Here is a 21,434-nt window from a genome sequence, read left to right as displayed (position 1 = left end):
CAACATAACAAGATGGGACACACAGAGGAGCCGTCACAAGAGAGTGATTCACAACAATCGAAAGTGAATGATAAGGTATGCATTAGTTAAATCATAATAATTTACAAAATTATTTTTATAAGTTTTACAACGTTTTTTACAAGGTTTTAGTATGTATTTAAATGATTATAATAAGACGTTTTCATGGTCTTCTGTGTTTTGCTAATTTATTTCTCTAGGAAGAAGAAGCTCGGCTAAAGAAGGAACATTCAGGTACACCATTATTTTTTTTTTGTTAAAAATGATGTTTTTTTTTAATAATAAAATGGAACATCTAATATTTTCATGGTGTCATTTACTGTCTAAGATTGAAAACTAAGTGAGATAGAACAGAAGGAAATTGATAATAGGGTCATACTCTGGGCTAAAAACAAGAACTTCATTTTTATGATGTCATCACTTCACCAGGTAATCTTATAATAATTTGTTATTTTTCTCATAACTACAAAAAGTAACGAAATATATTATACATTACAGATTATTTGGTCCAATAGTTCATGGGAGACTGTTCATCACTTCGATTTGCTAAACAATGACAATGAGATAGGTTTAGCAAAACGTAAAGCACTGCTTGCTTTACATCCAGACAAACAACATGGAGCTAGCACCGAACAGAAGTATCTGGCAACAAGACTTTTCAGCGTAATAAAGGTTAGTTTAAAACAGTTTTTCAAAATAAATGCGAAAACAATTTTTTTTATGTTGAATCGTTTCTTATTGTTTTTTTATTAACTTATTTTGCAGCAAGAATGGGATACCTACATTAGGAAAAAGAAAGTGTGAAAGAATGTAGTTAACATAAGTTCCTTTTTTATTGTAGTTATCTTTTAAACCAGTATGTTATTTTGTAAAACAGTGATAACGAATGTGTTTATGAAACAGTTTATTAGATGAAGAATATTGTTAACTATTGCAATTTATATCCAGCTTGTTTCAAAGTGTTATAAAGGGTTTTACAAGGGTTTTTATAGGTTAATACGTTTTTACAAGATTTTTATAAGGGTTTTACAAGAGGTTTTAAAGTGTTTTAAAGGGTTTTACAAGGGTTTTTGTAGGTTAAAAGGTTTTTACAAGAGTTTTTATAGGTTAATACATGTGTTTTATAAGGGTTTTACAAGGCTTTAAAAGATTTATGATGTTATTTCTATAAGGAGGTTTTAAGGTTTTTACAATGGTTTTTAAAGGTTTATAAGGGTTTTACAAGGGGTTAAAAAGTGTTTTTAAAGTGTTTTAGAAAGGACCATTCTACTCTATCATATGCCTTGGACATATCAGTCTTGAAAGCCATATATTCCTTAGAAATTTCTCATTGGTTCTCAAACTATGGACAATCTCATGAGCTACAAGATTATTATCATATACTAGTCTGTCAGGTACAAAAGCCGATTGAGTTGTAGACACTAAAGCCGGAAGATGTTTTTTCAATATGGCAGTCAAAATCTTGGATATCCCCTTATTATTAAAAGGGAAGTACAAATTGAAAAATGGTCTAATTTGGCCTCAATTTCAATTTCAATTTTGGATTTTGTAGAGTATTTGATGAAATTGGAAAGGACTAATTGGTAAAAAAATCTCATTAAGAAGTTTAGGATCCGCGTGTTTAGTATATGGGCGGATATTGGGTCAAATTTTTGGAAAACCGAATTCAAATAACTAATCGGGTTTGATCATCACCAAAATGCAAAAACGAGAACGAATATCTAATCAGTATTTTACCCAATCGAATTTAAAATCGAAAAATATTAAAAAAGACTCGACTTTTCTTTTGTGTATGGCTCAAATCGAATACTAGATGTCGGATCTATCATTTTGTTGTCAAACTCAGTTAAATCAGAGGAAAAAATAGGTGAAACAAGTTAAGACAGCCATAGATTAGGGTTTCAGGTGGGCAGCAGTCGGGTGGAGAAGAAGAAGATGAGGAAATTACCATTTTGCCTCTGACTAATAGAATTGAGAAAAAGACACAAAACATTTTTCACAGATTCGAACCCGGGTGTTACACCACAACACATAGAAGAGTAACCAACTGAGCTTCTCGAAATTATTGGAACATACATGCAAACAAAATATATAACGAATATCTTATAGGATATTTAAAGAATATTTGGATCATTATTTTTGTTTCCCTAATTGGGTTGCTTAAGAATTTTTAATTGGTTTAACTAATCGAATATTGACTTTAGTGAAATTTAAATTCTATTAATTTTGGGATCCAATTTTTTATTTTAGGAGATTTTGGGAACTAATTTTAAATAATATTCCTCTTAAACAATATGTTCAATACTTATCACCAAAATATAGATTTTTCAAAGATTTCAAAAACTAAATCTAAAAAAGCAATCTAAATAAAACAAACTATATAGTTATTAGTTTTAGATATTTTTTAATCAAAAATATTATGTTGGTAAAAAATATTTAGAGCTCGCAAATCAATTGGTGAAACGGGTTAGAATTAGCATTAATTCGTAATTGTGCATATGTAAAGAAATTATCTATGAAAATCTCGTAAAATCACACACTTTCCGGATATTATTTAAACTAACCATCTTAAATGTTTATTAAGACTTTCCAAATCAAAAGCAATAATAACGTAATTATTATAAACTTTGATTTAATTAAAAATCAGCACGATTAACATTCCTAAAATAAAGTTTCCTATAAACTGAATCCTATAAATTTCCATATCATATAATTCGAAAAATTCCTCTGCAAGCTAAAGAATATAAATTTATTGCAAACAGAATATTCCTTTCTAATATCCCTAAATCGCCACGTCATCTTCACTATATAAGAGCATGTCATTCTACTGAAACGAAATATCATTAAAATAATCCCAATTTCGTTTCATTTGTTTAATTCATTTTTTTTGAATAACATTTTTGTTTATAATTTATAAAACTTTATTTTCATACTGTTTCTCACATTTGTTTTTTTTAATATTTATGCATGTAGTGTGATGTGCGAAAGATGATAATGTAGGCGCACACATGATTTTGAGGTATTTATTCATATTTTTTTTATCAAGCTTTAATTGAAATATTATTTTTTTATAACTAATCTTTATTTTTTTCTTATAGATCATTCTCATACTAAAAACATATTAGGAGAAGAATACTTCCTTTGACTACAACGCATGATGATACTATGATTTTATTCTTTGTAAGTCAATTTCAAATGATCACAAATATAATTAATTCTTTGTTGAAAACAGTTTACACATTCCATCATAATTTTATTGGATTGTACATATTCTAACATTTGCCGTCAAAAAACAACATATTCTAACATATGATTTTTTAATCCATCATTTTTTTATGTATTTTTTTGAATTATTTTTTTTGCTGATATATATACTCGAAATATATATGTCAACAAATTTACGTAACAATTTTTTTTAAAATAAGAAATAATATATTTGGAAATAAAATCTTCAAAAAATATCTATAAAACATTATTGGAAAATTTGGTCAATATCTAAAAATGTATTGAGAAAAGATATATTTTTAGATTTTATGAATAATTTCGTTTTGGGTTTCGCCATAATTTAAGGAATAATCCGATTAAAAATTTTCGGGTCTAAATTAAAAACACCGACCCGCAAAAGCGGGTTAGAATTAGTATTTATTCAATAGAAAATGAGTTAAATGGAATTGTTAATGACACATTAAATTTATAATTACAATACTAAATGCACGTAACACGTGTTAAATTATCAAAAAAAAATATATATATATATATATATATAATTGTAATACTAATTTGAAAACTGTAAAAATAAAAAATTTCCCGCGGTGAACCGCGGGTTAGATCCTAGTAATCTTGTATAAAACAAAGCATAAGCTAATTGGCCTAAGATTCTGTCATTCTCTGAGGTTTACTTATGTTGGGAATAAAAAAAATATGTGTATGATTCCATTCTTGAGGTAAAACTCCATTCTGAAAAAAAGCTAAAAATTTTCTGCAGAATTTGTGATTTCACTAAGGACCAATATTGTTGTTGGAAGAACAATGCAATAAAAACATCTGGACCAGCAACACTTTCACTCTTAATAGAGAAAACCGCATGATGAACTTCCTATTCAGTAAAAACTTTGGTTAAATCCTGATTCATGACTGTTGAAACTTTAGCTTGCAAATTGAAAACCTTCCAAATAAGCATTCAAACCTATTGGAAAGGAAGACGAGAATAGATTCTCAAAAAAGGAAGATGCAACTTGCCCTTTCTCACTATTACAAGTATGCTCATTCCCATTCTCATCCAAAAGGAAACTCAAGGCATTTCCAGTTCTATTAGCTTTCACAACAGCGTGAAAAAAACCCAGTATTCTTATCACCCTCAAAAAACCATTTTTGTCTGCTTTTATGTCTCCAAAAAGATTCTTCACATAGTCTTGAACCCATGATTTTTCAGAATCAAAAACAAATTCCAAGACTTGACCCACACACTCCGCTATTTTTGAGATCATTTCTTTAGTAAAATAATTCACCGAGATATTGTGCAGGGGAATCTAAACTGGAAGAAACAACAAATAATCATCTGAGGGTTTCTCGATCCATCTTTCCATTATAATACACCAATCGTCCTATGTCCAGACTCCAATTTTCAGAATTTCTTCTAAATCCTCCTCCGTCTTGAAGAAAAACTGAAACCTATCTTTGATTAGAGCCACACCTCGAACTCAATTATTGACTCCCCAAATTCTTGGCATGTCTAATATCCAATTAGACATCCTTCGATTCTTAGGATTCAGAAATCGACCCAAAAGACTGCAGCAATTTCTTTCATTTGAACATAACTGAGTTGATTAGAGAGAATCAGAGGTTTTTCATCTTCTATAGACATTTTCTGAATAGTTTTATCCAAATCCATACTAAGATTGCAAACACACCACAACGAAACAAAAGGACCACCAACAATCTTCAAAAGCTTTGGATTTGAGTAATAGAAACAAACAACAGACACAAAGAGCAGCAAACTTGCGAAATCGGAATTTGTAAACTGCATCGACAGAAAACGATGAAATCTTCGGACGAAGGCACTGCTCAATAGAAGATAATCTTTTAGTGGGAGATATTTTCTTAAGCCCAAGTGAATTCGGGACGACGACAATAAGAACTACGATTTAAGAAAACGAATTGAGCTGCTATGAAAGAAAACAGAGAGAAAGTTTTTTGGGGTAAAAACATACAACAAATACATTTTACATCTATTAAGCAAAAATTAAGATTTGGATTTTTTTTATTTGTCTATCATGTTTATGATATTAATAAAACAAATAGTATTGTGCGCTTATTACTGGATCTATTTTACGTGAGCAAAAGTAGCTAAATACAGATGAGAGTTGGTTTAGATAATTTTGTAAACATATCGAACCTGATCGTTAATGCTTGTTTAGTTTTAGGGATTTACATACGAGAGTTGGAATTCCTACTATTAAGCATAGATAATCAATACTAACGAGAGTTGGTTGATTATAGTTTGGGAAAAATGTTGAAAAATGCGCGAACTTTCAAATTTGGGACGAAAAAAGCATGAACTTTCGAAATGCCATTTAAATCATAAAGTTTAGTTTGACTTTTTGATAAAATGGTCTAGTTTCGTTGACTTAGCCATTTCGGGCATGTCGCTAAATCCTGCATTGGTTGACTCTTTTGCTTATTTTGAGTTTGGTTTTCTGTTGAATTGGATTGAGTTTTCTATTTAGATCTTGGATTGCATTTAGATTTTATTTAATTCAGTTAATTCTAAATTCATATGTTAAGTAATTACGATTAGACAAATTTTTTTATAAAACTATAGAAAATATAGTTTATAAAATAGTTTTTGTTTGTGTTTCTCGATGCGATCATATACATTTTCTAGTTGGTATGTGTGACCATATAACAAAATTTTTTCTTTCAAATAATCATAATCTAATCATATATACGAAAGTTGGCTAACTCTTTCCATATGAGTGTCACATCATCACACAAGAAAATGACATGTGCCATTCTACATTATTTTAAAAATAATTAGCAAAATTAAATGAGAAATTTTTTTAAAGTTCTTTATTGCATTAAATCCTCCATCAATCCTACCCTTAAATGATTCCTTAAAACTAAAATAAAAATTTACAAAATTATGTTAATAAATCAAGCACTAATTTCCTTATATTTTTCTGATTTTACTCATATTTTATTAATGGTGAATTGTTATTACTCGATAATGACTAAAAATATATTTGTGTTGTGGTTTAGTTGTTTGCTACCCAACCTCTTATCCTCTATAATTAATAGAGAAACATTTAAAAAAAAAAAACTTACCATCATATGTTATTAACAAGATTGTCACGCTGATGTGTCGCTCTCACAATGATTTGGCTTCTATTTAGATAATTACCCAAGATTTATTAGACTATTTACAGAATTTGTCATTAGTCTCATATATCCATATATCCCATTAATAATTAAAAACATACACTTTTTTGTTTATCTTATATTACTATGTTTTTATATTTATATTTTTCTTTATATACATTTATATAAATTTTCTTTAGCCGATGGGTAAACAATCTTTTTATTTATATTTATATTTATGTTTATATTTAAATGATAAAATATATACATTTGATTCAAAAATCTCGAATTCAAAACTACAAAATCTTTACATCTTTCATAAATTTTTTACTTAAATAAATAAGATAATCTCCTTTCTATATATGTTACGAATACTTAAAATATATACATTTGATTCAAGAATCTCGAATTCAAAACTACAAAATCTTAGCTTGGAAACTATCAAATTTCATCTTTTTTTTGCTAAACATGTAAATATCAAATCTCATCTTTGCTAAATTTTGGATTTCTTATACTTATTATAAAAAAAAATTTCTTTTTATACTACAAAATCTCGAAATCTTTAAAACATACGGAAAGACATATTGCCATAAATGGTAACATTTCCTCAATACTTTTTTATCACGTTGAAGCTTTATTCAAGGTTCAAATATTTCACCGGTAAAACATATTTTTATATGAAATAGTCCCAAATTTGAATAAAACAAAAAAAATTTGTAACATGTTTCGTTTTACACAAACGGATCTTGGATCCCGGATAATAATTTTAATCATAATAATTTTACTTGAATCACTTCATCCCGCACATAGTGCGGGTTGTTATCTAGTTAGTTAGTTATTTTATCTTGAATCTTTTGTCATTTTGTAGTTTCTATACGACTTATCATATGCTTTCTCTTTTTTCCATTTTTTGCTTTATGGTACATTGGTAATATTGACATGCAAATTTTTTCAAGTAATGGACAATTGAAACGTTAGACATACCACAAAATTTAAGACACGACCATTTCTCTTATATGGATATATGCAATGGCAGTAGATCTAAAAGTGTTGACTAAAATGACTTTTAATTTTTGTTTTTTTTCTTCTTTTCATATAAAAACTCTTGAGAGCTTGTTCAAATTATGACAATCCAGTGTTTAATCATGAGCTTATAATGATGTGGTTGGAATAAGGAGAGTACATAGAACAAAATTTTTTTAATTTATAATCAAGTTAGACAAGTTTTAATCCACATAATTACATATCATTGTATCAAAATATCATATATTGTTGTTGTATGTATGCATGATAAAAAAAATATTAGGATCTTTAATACAAATAAATTTGATTTATACATGAAAAATTGATATTTCGAATCAAAAATGAATCTAACTATAAAAATTGTAACTACATAAGATGTGTTTAACTTAATTAATTACACAATAACAAACACAAAAATAAACATAAATTAGCAATTAAAACAATTAACATATTTTTTTCTTCAGAATTTACAAAATAACCCACGCATAGCATAACGTGGGTATTCATCTAGTTCATATAATTTTAACTTTTTTTTGTGGTCTCCAAATTCAAAAGTTTAACCCTAACCCTAAGTAAAATATCCCATGCCTACCCTAAAAACAAAGAATAAGGAGCAGTCCATAATTGCATATATATATATATACATATATAAGAAAAGAAAATGAGGACTTGATTATAGAGAAAAACCAAAACTAAAACTACAGTCTTATCAACCAAATAATATTAATCGTCCGATAACCCAATCTCTCTTCTCTCCAAACGTTTTTTTTTTTTCCTTTCTCTCACTTGAAAATCACCCCGAGACCTCTCTCCTTCTCTCTCGCAGCCGACGATCCCATCCACAACCAAAACTCGCTCACCGGCGATCGTCTTTCTCATACCTCGCCGACCTCTCCGTCTTCTCAATTACGATCTACCATCACCAGAATCCGTTTTCTCTTCTGACTCCGCTTCCGAAAATCTCAGAAAAAAAAAACGTTACGAATAGAGACAAACCTTTTTCCAGTTTCTGTTGAATTCGGTTTCGAAGGATTAGATTATCCGGTGAGATTCTTATAAGCGTGCTTGATTTTTCAAATCAAGTTTGTTTTTGAAGAACAAACTTTGCGTGAATTTTCTCCAGAGTTTATCATCTCTTATGTGACTGTGTTCAATAGCTTCTTCTCTATAACTCCTTTGTGCTCCTTCCTTCTCTGGAAAATTTCTCTATTCGGATACCTAATTCTAGGGTTCGTTTATCGTTTTTCAATTGACAATTCGAGATTTAGAGGGCTTTAGGATTCGATTTCGTGTTTCACGTTGTGGATCTGCTTTCAATTCGTTTATTCGTTGCGTTCCACTGAAATGAGTTTGTTGATTGCTTAGACATTTATCCTCGTTTTGTTGTTTGCCCGATTGAAGATTAGAGTAGCTTCCGTTAGATCTGCTTTGTTGTGACATTGATAGAGATGAGAAATTCATTTATGTTACGTGCTCCTAGGATTCTGCAATAATCATAATTTCAGTTGAAAACAATGCTTTGCTTCTCTCTGCTGCTCTTATTTTCCTCTTAATCAATAACCAAGTGTGAAGTGTGGTTTTTCTCGAAAATTTTGGTATCATCTTTGCTTAATTACTCATTTCCCTCTTTTTTTTTTCCTTAGTTCTATTGAGACGTTAGAAGATTGTGGCTGTCGTTGATTGCAAGAGAGAGCGCTTACTTTGATTGCTGTTTTCATGTGACAAGATGGCTTTCTTTAGGAACTACTCAAACGATACTGTGTCACATAATGTTCTTGATGAAAATGAGGAGCGGCAAAATGCTGCTACTTTTCAGAGTTCACCTTTGAATGAAGATGTGGATGGAACTTATAGTGAAAGAGGCTTTGACATGAACATGGACGTACAGTATCAAAGTGACCCAGAACCAGGATGTAGTATTAGGCAGCAAAATGAGCCACCAATTGATAATGTAGCTGGTCCTGTGGATTCCCATTATCAACCTTCGACAAGGAGATTGGGTGTAACTGGGAGGTGGGGTTCCACATTTTGGAAAGACTGTCAGCCAATGGGACAGAGAGAGGGCTCTGATCCTGCCAAAGATTCACAATCCGGTTACAAAGAAGCATATCATTCTGAAGATAATCTCTCAAATGACCGGAGTGAAAAGTTAGATTCTGAAAATGAAAATGATAATGATGAGGATAATGAAATGAACAAGCATCAAAGTGGTCAAGCTGATGTCCCAGCAGATGAAATGTTGTCTGATGAATATTATGAACAGGATGAAGATAATCAAAGCGACCATGTGCACTACAAAGGGTATAGTAATCCTACAAATTCTAGATCACTGCCGAAGGCAGGATCTGCTACCCATAGCAACTCAAGGGCCTCAAGAGCAATTCACAAAAACATTCACTTTAGTGATAGTAATCATGGCCACAATGGTGATGCTGATATGGACTATGAAGAGGAGGAAGATGGTAAACTCTTTTAATTTTTATTCCTAAATAGATTGACTGCGTTGTTTGTATGTACACAGTACTAGAACTTGCGTTTATGTTTTTTCCTCTGAATACTTCCCACGTCAAGTGCTTGATTTGAACTTCAGTAACATTTGATCTTATTTCTCATCAGAGGATGACCCTGAAGATGCTGACTTTGAGCCCTATGATGATGCTGTTGATGATGGTGGTGCAAGTAAAAAGGTTAGACTTCTTACAATTCTTGTGTTGGGATACATATTCTTCACAATGAAGCTAAAACTGAACAACAGAATGGAAATACTTTATGAGCCATTTCTTAACTAAGTTTGCTATTCGGAAGAAGAAATCTTCATTATAGTAACCATGTTGTGTTCTAGCTTGTTACTTGTTATAGTTTTGATGGGATTTCTTAGTTTTGATGGGATTTCTTACAACTGTGTGGTTGTTTGATTTTTAGCATGGCCAAGGTTGGGACGTTTCTGATGAAGACCCTGAGAGTGATGATGAAATTGATCTTTCCGATTACGAGGATGACTATGGCACAAAAAACCCCAAGAGGCAACAAAGTAAAGGTTTCCGGAAATCAAGCACTGGACTCGAACGGAAATCAAGCACTGGACTCGAACGGAAATCATTCCATGCTTCTAGTCGACAAAAGAGGAAAACATCATATCAAGATGACGGCTCAGAGGAGGACTCTGAAAATGACAATGATGAGGGTTTTAGAAGCCTGGCCAGAAGAGGCACAACTCTCCGACAAAACAATGGAAGGTCAACCAATAACATAGGACAGAGTAGTGAAGTTCGCAGCTCCACCCGATCAGTTCGTAAAGTCTCTTATGTAGAGAGTGAAGACAGTGAAGATAAAGATGATGGGAGAAATCGTAAAAACCAAAAGGTATGATATCTTGTTACATTTTAAGGTTATACATTTTCACACCCTCAACTTGCTTATATTTTCCTGTGGGAATCTGATACATTTGATAGAGGCTGGCGGTAGTTTCATGAGCCTTTTCTAATGCGGTCTAAATAACTCATTGTTATAGTTATAATCTGCACGTCGTACGTATTATCTTTCTGTTGGAAACATGTTAAATTTAACTTATTTCCCTATTGGTGACTGGTGAGCTGCATCTGGAGAACTTATGCTCTTTTGATTTGATTAAATCCAACTATTTGACCTAGAGCAGCCATTCATTTCAATTACTTGACCTAGAGTGAAAGCAATGATCTTTGGAAGCCTTGCCCAGCTATTTAATGAACTTATATATTGTGTTTTTCCCTTTTATCTGATATATGCTCGTTAGGATGACATTGAAGAGGAGGATCCTGATGTTATTGAAAAAGTGCTCTGGCATCAGCTGAAGGGTATGGGTGAAGATGTTCACACAAATAACAAATCAACGGTTCCTGTTCTAGTAAGCCAACTGTTTGATACTGAGCCAGATTGGAATGAAATGGAATTCCTTATAAAATGGAAAGGCCAATCACACTTGCATTGTCAGTGGAAAACGTTGAGTGATCTCCAAAATGTACGTTCTTTGGACTCCTTTTTTAATTTTATTTTTGATCAATCTATTTGCATATATTTTTGATAATACTATTTTCTATTCTAATTTTTTGTTTTGTTGCCTATGTTGTGTGTTTTTGCAGCTTAGTGGGTTCAAGAAGGTTCTTAATTATACGAAGAAAGTGACGGAGGAGATTAGGTACAGGACAGCACTCTCGCGAGAGGAGGTAATGTTTGAATGTCTGGAAGATTTTCTGCTTTTTATTATCTTTATATGTACAAGGAAGAGTGCCATAAGATGCAACACTGATGGTCCACAAATCCACGTCATGGTTATATTTCTTATTTAGCTTGTGAAACCATTTTTACCACTTAAGATGATAACTTTTTGTTTATATTTTGGAATTATCATATTAAACATGTGCTGCCATAGTATGTATTGGAATATATCAAATAGATCTGTCAGAATTGTTGTTATGGTACATAAATCTGAAATTCTTTCACTTGATATATTTTCAACCTTTTAGATTGAGGTCAATGATGTGAGCAAAGAAATGGATCTGGACATCATTAAGCAGAATAGTCAGGTTAGTGTTTTTGTTCCACCAAACTTGCAATCTCATTTCACGTGTCATCCGCTGCTGTTTACATCTATTGCTTTCGCAATTTATATTGGAGTATTCCTCCTGTGAGCTAATTTATTTGTGTTATTTAGGTAGAAAGAATAATTGCAGATCGAATAAGCAAAGATGGTTTAGGTGATGTTGTGCCAGAGTATCTAGTTAAGTGGCAAGGGCTATCTTATGCTGAAGCAACTTGGTATATTTTCTGACACTCTGGATGGATCTTGTTTCTTGTTTCCTTCGTTTTATAGTGTTTGTGTGTTTTTTCGTGAGTTGATAAGCATGCTATAAAATGATCTGGAATTTGTAATTATGTATCCATTTACCCCTCGAGTATAATTTTCTTACTGTCTTTTTTGTTGTTTTTAGGGAGAAGGATGTCGATATAACATTTGCACAAGTTGCTATTGATGAGTACAAGGTAGAGTTTGTTTTTCTGTTATAATTCTGCTTTAACTTTACCTTTTGGCTTTTATTCTGTAACTCTTTGTCCAGCTATGTATTTTTCCTTTGTTTAGTAGTAACAAGAATATTGGGTTCAAATTCCAGTTCTTCAACAAATACAGTTTACATGTTATTTTATAGCACAAGAATATTATACAAGGAAATACAAATGCTTATAAAATATTAAGCAACTTTTTTTAGTCAGTCTCAATGTTCAGGTTATTTAACAGTGCTATTATACGTTTTAGTCCCTAATCTATTATATTTAGACTAGTGTATACATGGGTCTATTTCTGCAGAATCAGATCCATAAAGAAATCTAAGTTGCTTTAATGCGTGAGGTATATCTATCTATGATTCAGGCTCGTGAAGTTTCAATTGCAGTGCAAGGGAAAATGGTGGAACAGCAGCGTACAAAAGGAAAAGGTTTGTTACGTAAAAATTACTAGTTTTGTGTTCTCTTTGTTTTCACATTTTACGGAAAGGCATATAAGAAAAATACTCTTCATTAGAGAAATTGCCTTATCTTGTGTACTGGTTCTGCGTTACCTTGTGAAATGGTTCGTTCTAGTTTGGTCTCTGCAGTCTTCCTCTCTTGAATCCAAAAGGGATACTCATGTAAAATTTGATTATAAACTGACCAGCATCTTTGTCATTTATTCATTCACATAAGAATGTGAACGTTACAGTGTAATATAAAATTTAATGAAATACTTAAGAGGGGCATCACTTAGATTTTTCTACTATGTCACTTTGCTATGTTTATGTTGCTTGTGGTAATCTTTGTTTTGTCTATGATTGCAAAGTATGCTTCCGTTCCCACTTTATATCTGAGATATAGGGTAACTGAAAATTCTTTTCGAATGCTTAGTTGTGGTTACTGATCTGTGTAGCAAGCTTGAGGAAGCTTGACGAGCAGCCTGAGTGGCTAAGTGGAGGTACGCTACGGGACTATCAGCTGGAGGGTTTGAATTTTCTTGTCAACAGGTGTGTTACTTATCTCACTTCATAATTTCTGACGATGCTTTACTTGTCTGCTCGGTCTAATGATTCGCTTCCTTTCATTTTCCAGCTGGCTTAATGATACTAATGTTATTTTGGCTGATGAAATGGGTCTTGGTAAAACTGTTCAGTCAGTTTCAATGCTTGGGTTTTTGCAGGTGAAAATTCATTTCTTTGCAAGTGAGCGTTCATGTTTGCTCATGAGTTGGAAATCTTGTTCTCATTTTCTTAGCATTACTACTTTTCATGAGCTAAGATTTCTCTTCGTTTTTTCTTTCCTTTTGTCTCGCAGAATACCCAACAAATTCCTGGTCCATTTCTTGTTGTTGTGCCTTTGTCAACACTAGCTAATTGGGCAAAAGAATTTAGAAAGTGGCTTCCCGGCATGAATATAATAGTATATGTTGGCACCCGGGCTAGTCGAGAGGTGAGAAACAAAACAAATGATGTTCGTGTTATAGCTTCTAATAATCTTCAGGGTGTTAAGAGTTCCTCTTGTATCTCCACTGTCTATCTAAATCTGTCATTTACTGGCCTGCTCAACACTTTCTCTATCCAAATTGGATAGGCGCTATAACTTAGAATTTAGATATTTCATATAATATATATTTGAACAACATATAACTTCTCTATCCCTCTCTTCCTCTGGTGTAGAATTTTGATTTTTGTAAGTTTCTGGCTTCAGGTATGCCAGCAATACGAATTTTACAATGAAAAGAAAGTAGGCAGGCCCATAAAATTCAATGCACTTTTGACCACTTATGAAGTAGTTCTGAAAGATAAAGCTGTCCTCTCCAAGATTAAGTGGATTTACTTAATGGTGGATGAAGCACATCGACTGAAAAATAGCGAGGCACAGCTCTACACAGCTCTTTTGGTATGCGACTTTTGTAAGAACTTTTATCTATTTTCATGGTTCTTTTTTTGGTTGTTCAGAATGGGTGGCTATCTTATCTGTTTCAGGAATTTAGCACGAAGAACAAATTGCTTATTACTGGTACTCCACTACAGAATAGTGTTGAAGAGCTTTGGTATGATTTCTTCCCTTTTTTAAGCATTTCTCTGGAGATTGGCCTTTTTTGCTATTTCGGATTCATAATAATTCGGAAATTTGCAAGTTTATGTTCTTTGTTTGTGTACAATCTTTGACAGTGTTGCTTTCTGTATTCTATGTGGTTGATCAACTCTTTTTTAATGCAAGCTATACTCTTGACAGTTCTGATGATGCGTTTCTAATGACACTGACAAAGCTTATATTGGATTTTTTTTTTTTTTTTTTTTTTTAAACTGCTGACACAATGATTTGTTGGTAACACAGTTTACATGGACTGCGTTCTTGTATCATATGCTACTTTTATACCTTGTACTCTGCCCTTACAATATATGACTTATTTCTACTTTTTGCAGGGCTCTGCTCCACTTTCTTGATCCTGGAAAGTTTAAGAATAAGGATGAGTTCGTTGAAAACTACAAGAACCTTAGCTCATTTAATGAATCTGAGGTAAGCTGTCTTAATGAAATATAGTTGATTTATTATTCAGTCGTCCACTAGCTTACACTTTTTTGGAATTTAGCTCGCCAACCTTCATTTAGAGTTGAGACCCCATATTCTACGACGAGTGATTAAAGATGTTGAAAAGTCGTTGCCTCCAAAAATCGAGCGTATACTAAGAGTTGAGATGTCCCCTCTTCAGAAACAGTAAGCATAACTTCAGCTGATGCTTTTGACTGGATAGCTTTAAATATCGTTACTTATATGCTGTTGTTCTGTTTTAGGTACTACAAATGGATACTGGAGCGCAACTTCCATGATTTAAATAAAGGGGTGCGCGGTAATCAGGTGGGTACTACTTAATGATGCACCCAGGTTCTCATATTTATGGTTATGGAATATTTATTTCCTTTTCCCTTGCACTGTAAATTAGGTGGATTATTTTAATATGCATCTGATTTCTTAAGTTTGTAGGTATTATAATTGTCAAGCTAACAATCTCTGAGTTGCAATCAACAGGTTTCACTTTTAAACATCGTGGTGGAGTTGAAGAAATGCTGCAATCATCCTTTCTTATTTGAAAGTGCAGACCATGGATATGGGGGTGACATAAACGATAACTCTAAGCTGGATAAAATTATTCTAAGCAGCGGAAAGCTAGTTATCCTAGACAAGCTACTGGTTAGACTGCGAGAGACTAAGCATCGTGTGCTTATCTTTTCTCAGGTGCGGTTCAGTGACTTTTATTCTTCCTAGTGAGTTTTGTATATTGAAATGAATGTTGTCATATATCAGTTCAACTATACTCCTGCTGCTCCCTTGTTAGACTCTGTTAGGCTAAAGCACATTGTGCTTATCTTCCCATAGGTGCGGTTCAGTGACATTTGTTCTTCATAATGGGTTTTCTTTTATTGAAATGAACTTTTGTTCTTCATTGACATGTATCTGGTTTTCTTTTCTGTAGTAGATAACTTCTTTCAGTTATACTTATGTCCATATCTCATCAGATGGTTCAGAATAATGCCGAAGGTCCCTCATTTGTATATGATTATTAATTTGCGTTATTTTTTGTTGTACTGCTTATTTTATTGTATGTACTTCTGGGAAAAAAAATTATGAACGTATAAGACTTCTTTGTTACTGTTACACAGAAGTTGCTTTCTCAATAACCATTTAGCGATCAAATTTTTTAAGAAAAACTGGAGCTCTTTTGTATTAGAAGCCTTAAAATTTTGTTCACCTTGATGATAGGTTTTCTTGCATTGTTTAACTCTTACAAACTATGTCTTGAACTATATGAATTTATCATTTTGCACTGTTTGCCTTACAGATGGTAAGAATGTTAGATATCCTGGCGGAATACCTGTCTCTTAGGGGTTTCCAGTTCCAGAGACTGGATGGTAGTACTAAAGCAGAACTGCGTCAGCAAGCAATGGATCATTTTAACGCACCTGCTAGTGACGACTTTTGCTTTCTCCTTTCGACCCGAGCTGGTGGACTGGGTATCAATCTTGCTACTGCTGATACAGTCGTTATATTTGACTCTGATTGGAATCCACAGAATGACCTACAGGTTTTGCCTCCAAAAAAAATTCTCTACATGTGATTATTACTCTTTTTTACTATATGTTGATAATGAAATCCCAACCCTATTATATCAGGCCATGAGTCGAGCGCACAGAATTGGGCAACAAGAGGTCGTGAACATTTATAGATTTGTCACTAGCAAAAGTGTTGAAGAAGAGATCCTGGAGCGCGCCAAAAGAAAAATGGTATACTAGTTTTAGACGGATCCATTCTCAGATTATGTTTGCATGAATTTTTAGCAGCGCCAATGAATTCCTTAGTTCTGCATCCTCACCTTCATGAAATAATTCCACGTCAGCGCTGTTACCGATTCTTTTGGAGGAATACTTTAGCTTGTTTTAAAGTCAAGTTAAATTGCAATTTCTGTTATTTTTTTGGGGGGTTCAATAATCTTAGTTTCTCTTGTTCACTTCATTTGTATTGTCATCTACTCATGTTGTAAGATCCATGTTTGGAGTGGATGAGATAGGTTCAAAACCCAACTTTTTATTTGTATCGCTTTGTTATAGCAGGCTGTAACTTTTTTTTTGTCCACCATTCTCTAGGTTCTTGATCATTTGGTTATTCAAAAACTGAATGCGGAGGGTAGGCTGGAGAAGCGAGAAACGAAAAAGGGAAGTAATTTTGACAAGGTATGGGCATCTTTTGAATGTTTGATTTCCTTTCTCAAGGTTTAATTTCTGTAAGAATGACCCATTACTTGTATTCTAGAACGAGCTTTCTGCAATATTGAGATTTGGAGCTGAAGAACTTTTTAAAGAGGATAAAAATGATGAAGAAAGCAAAAAGCGGTTGTTGAGTATGGATATTGATGAAATCTTAGAGAGGGCAGAGCAAGTTGAGGAAAAGCATACTGATGAAACAGAACACGAATTGTTGGGTGCTTTTAAGGCAAGTTCAGATGTTTTTTGCTCTTTCGGTCTTTAGTTTAAGGTGAACCTAATAGATGGAAGAATGAAAAGCAGCCCGAGGCTATTATCTGCTTTCAAGTGCTGCTTTATGTGTTCTTTTTGTTCTTTCTGTCGTCGAAACAGTTTCTAGGCATAAATCTCTGAATCCATTTTTCATTGCTTATATTTGTGAAATCCTTTACTCCGCTAATTTTTCTTTGCTTTTAGGTTGCCAACTTTTGCAATGCTGAAGATGATGGGTCCTTCTGGAGTCGCTGGATAAAACCTGATTCTGTGGTTACGGCCGAAGTAAAAATTCTATCTTCTACAAGAATATGGCCTCCTATGTCTTAGGTTTCTTTTTTTTCACATAGTCAGATTAGATTTTTCAGTTTCTAAAATTGTATTACCTTTGTGTAGGAAGCTCTTGCACCACGGGCTGCTAGGAATACGAAGAGTTATGTGGATCCTAGCCATCCTGACAGGACTAGCAAAAGAAAAAAGAAAGGATCTGAGCCTCCGGAGCATACAGAGAGAAGTCAAAAGCGCAGAAAAACTGAATATTTTGTTCCTTCAACTCCAATATTAGAGGGGACTTCAGCTCAAGTGAGAGGCTGGTCTTATGGAAATCTTCCTAAGAGAGATGCGCAACGATTTTATCGAACTGTACGTCAAAAAATGTCTTATCTACTGTATCTTTCGGCACACTTTCGAAGTACTGGAAAAATGTTTAAATTTAATGCTCCTCAATTTGTTCAGCCACAATGATTTCATGGTTTCGGTTAGGGTTTCCTTAGTACTATTAGTTTCTATGTTAAGTTTGGGTAGTTCCAAGATTGATTGACTGGTGTACTTAGTTTTACTCCTTGATGTTGAACTGACACTTGTTACATTTGTCATTGTATAATTCAGGTCATGAAGTTTGGGAACCATAATCAAATTGCATGTATTGCAGAGGAGGTGGGTGGTGTTGTTGAAGCAGCCCCGGAAGAAGCACAAGTTGAGCTATTTGATGCTTTAATTGATGGTTGTAAGGAATCTGTTGAAACAGGAAATTTTGAACCAAAGGTAAAACTTGAAATAAAACATCTGAATGGAGGCTCTTTTGTTTTCCTTGTTGTTCACTTGGATATTTCCAATCTTCCTGTTTTCTATTCTCTGCAGGGTCCTGTGTTGGATTTCTTTGGTGTGCCAGTTAAAGCAAACGAACTATTAAAACGTGTGCAAGGACTGCAGCTCCTATCAAAGCGCATTAGTCGATATGACGATCCAATTTCACAATTCCGGGTGTTGTCATACCTTAAACCTTCAAATTGGTCCAAGGGTTGTGGTTGGAATCAGAGTATGTGCAACCTAATTCAATATTATCATATCAGCATCTGTCTTATCTTTTTCATCCTAATTCTTTTCGATATTTGGTGTTCTAAGTCGATGATGCGAGATTGCTTCTTGGAATACTTTATCATGGTTTTGGGAATTGGGAAAAGATAAGATTAGATGAGAGCCTTGGACTTACAAAGAAGATTGCTCCTGTTGAACTTCAACACCATGAGACTTTTCTACCTCGTGCTCCAAACTTAAAGGAGCGTGCCACTGCACTTCTGGAAATGGTGCATATTACTTGCAATGATATCTCTTAGTTATTAATTCTCGTAATAATCTTCCTTGAAGAAGAGATTGACAGTATAAAATTTACTTTTCACAGGAACTTGCTGCAGCAGGAGGGAAAAACACAAATGCCAAAGCATCCCGTAAAAATTCCAAAAAGGTTAAGGATAATCTTATCAATCAATTTAAAGCACCTGCCAGAGACCGGAGAGGAAAATCTGGTCCTGCCAATGTAAGTTTAATATCAACAAAAGATGGACCTCGGAAAACCCAAAAAGCTGAGCCGTTGGTGAAGGAAGAAGGGGAAATGTCTGATGATGGGGAAGTTTACGAGCAGTTCAAGGAGCAGAAATGGATGGAATGGTGTGAAGATGTCTTGGCCGATGAAATCAAAACTCTTGGACGTCTACAAAGATTGCAAACCACAAGTGCCGATCTGCCAAAGGAGAAGGTCTCATTTTATCTTCCATCTTTAATAGTGCTGGACTTCCTGCGTCTTTATCTGATCTTATCTCAAAATTCCTTGTGTGACCCACAAATAGGTTCTTTTCAAAATCCGGAGATATTTGGAAATCCTTGGGCGAAGAATAGATGCAATTGTCTTAGAACATGAAGAAGATTTATACAAGCAAGATAGTAAGTAATGCATATCTGGTTACTTCGCAGCAACATTTCTGTTTTGTAAAAGTCGGAATCAAAACATGATGATAGTTGGATCAACCCTGTTAGCTCTAAGTCGCAAAATACTTTTACTCAGATAACCATTTTAATGCCCATGGTTGTATCATTAATGGGAAATACAAATGCAGGAATGACGATGAGATTGTGGAACTATGTCTCAACTTTCTCAAATTTGTCGGGGGATCGACTCAATCAGATCTACTCCAAATTGAAGCAGGAGAAAGAAGAAGAGGAAGGGGTCGGACCATCGCACCTCAATGGCTCATCCGCTGGCTTTGGTTCTAGGAACTTCCAGAGGCAACAAAAATACAAAACAGCAGGGAACTCCCAAGGATCGCAGCAGGTTCACAAGGGCATTGACACAGCAAAGTTTGAAGCGTGGAAACGGAGAAGAAGAACAGAAAACGATGTTCAGACTGAGCGACCACTGATAACAAACTCTAACTCTCTGGGAATACTCGGCCCTGGACCATTGGATAGAAGCCATAGGGCACGTCAAACTGGATTTCCCCCAAGATAAGTTTACTCTGTTCTGCTACCATACAATATGCAGTGCATTTGCCGGTTGAACTCTGGTTTGATCATGGATTCAGAAGTTCAACAACATAGATACTCGGAAAATTCAATTTTTTTTAAAAAAGTCAGAAACACCACAGCAGCAATGTACGGTTTTGGTTGCTCACATTGGAGATTGGCATGCCCAGACTAGCTGATGCTGATGCTGATGCTGACGGAATGATATATACCCGAGAAAGCCAAAACTTTGTTATTGAGCATAGCGATGGTACTTACCAGGTGGTTTGCTTAGGTATAAATTAGTTGTGGATGTAGTCAAGCAGCTGAACTCCATTTCCTTATATTTATATATATGTTACCCATTTGGAATAGAGCAAATTGTACATTACCAGTTTTGTTAATTTTAATTTACTTATTTTCTGTGTTTGTCCTTTTCACGTTACGAAAGTTTTAATGGAAAAGGTACCCACGCCATCATTTGAATAACTTTTTCTACGATATCTCAGATTTTCGAAATAATGAAAATGAATAAGGTGCCAGAAGAAGAAAAGTTGTAAAATTGATGATTAAGGAAAGTGTTTAAGACCGGTGATAAAGCCCAAATACAGTAAAACTTCTATAAATTACAACATTATTAATTTATTATTTATAGTATAAATTAATATTTATTAATGTATAAAAGACTTGTTTAATTCTTAAAATTTTTGGATGTTAAAAATTTTAAAATTTTAGACTTGAATTTTTAGTATTTAGAATAAACTCTTTCAAGAATAAAATAGACAATAAATTAAAAACTATAGATAATTTCACTTATACAAACAATATATGTAAATTCAAATTTATCAATAACGACATCATCGCTCGTATTTTAACAGCTATAAGACTATCGAAATTAAAGTGATAATATTCAACAATTGAAATTTTACAAAAACATTTAGCTATTTTTATAACATAGTTATATAGTAGAGCCAATTATTAGTTGTATGCTAATTATTCGAGAAATAATTTGCACGTACATACACAAGTTTTATTCTTTGCAAAACAAGAGAGAGAAAGTGGTATAGTAACAAATTCTGGACGAAAATACCCTCCAAAATATAAGGGAGATAATTTCGTAGGAGACAGATGCGACGGGGAATCTGTAGTGGGCCACCACTTATTAAATGCATGTATCGATAATATATTCTGCTATACAATTATGTATCGTGATATCTTGTT

General features: G+C 33.4%; 1 protein-coding gene and 1 pseudogene across 1 annotated transcript; one reads left to right on the top strand and one right to left on the bottom strand.

Moving 5' to 3' along the window:
• Positions 1-3,948: 3,948 nt before the first annotated feature.
• LOC110229661 lies at positions 3,949-5,270 on the bottom strand (annotated as a pseudogene).
• Positions 5,271-8,141: 2,871 nt separating this feature from the next.
• Positions 8,142-20,646, top strand: LOC9321938 (protein CHROMATIN REMODELING 5). The gene is made up of 31 exons (XM_021030688.1): positions 8,142-8,442; positions 9,042-9,860; positions 10,015-10,085; positions 10,321-10,761; positions 11,171-11,395; positions 11,517-11,600; positions 11,901-11,960; positions 12,089-12,192; positions 12,366-12,417; positions 12,803-12,866; positions 13,334-13,427; positions 13,513-13,600; positions 13,735-13,869; positions 14,128-14,319; positions 14,406-14,473; positions 14,850-14,943; positions 15,017-15,141; positions 15,219-15,282; positions 15,454-15,660; positions 16,265-16,507; positions 16,596-16,706; positions 17,067-17,153; positions 17,233-17,412; positions 17,640-17,720; positions 17,832-18,077; positions 18,324-18,479; positions 18,576-18,753; positions 18,840-19,021; positions 19,117-19,470; positions 19,562-19,655; positions 19,829-20,646. The coding sequence occupies exons 2-31, from the start codon at positions 9,125-9,127 to the stop codon at positions 20,218-20,220; spliced, it is 5,208 nt and encodes a 1,735-aa protein (XP_020886347.1). The 5' UTR covers positions 8,142-8,442; positions 9,042-9,124; the 3' UTR covers positions 20,221-20,646.
• Positions 20,647-21,434: the final 788 nt, after the last annotated feature.

Source organism: Arabidopsis lyrata, assembly GCF_000004255.2.
Source record: "Arabidopsis lyrata subsp. lyrata unplaced genomic scaffold ARALYscaffold_3, whole genome shotgun sequence".
NCBI classification, from domain to species: domain Eukaryota; kingdom Viridiplantae; phylum Streptophyta; class Magnoliopsida; order Brassicales; family Brassicaceae; genus Arabidopsis; species Arabidopsis lyrata.
This window is presented reverse-complemented; position numbering and strand designations above follow the sequence as displayed.

Coding starts and splice junctions, on each gene's coding strand:
- LOC9321938 (XM_021030688.1), top strand. CDS start 9,125: ATGGCTTTCTTTAGGAACTACTCAAACGATACTGTGTCACATAATGTT. Junction 11,601..11,900: donor CAGCACTCTCGCGAGAGGAG/GTAATGTTTGAA, acceptor TCAACCTTTTAG/ATTGAGGTCAATGATGTGAG. Junction 16,508..16,595: donor ATCCACAGAATGACCTACAG/GTTTTGCCTCCA, acceptor CTATTATATCAG/GCCATGAGTCGAGCGCACAG.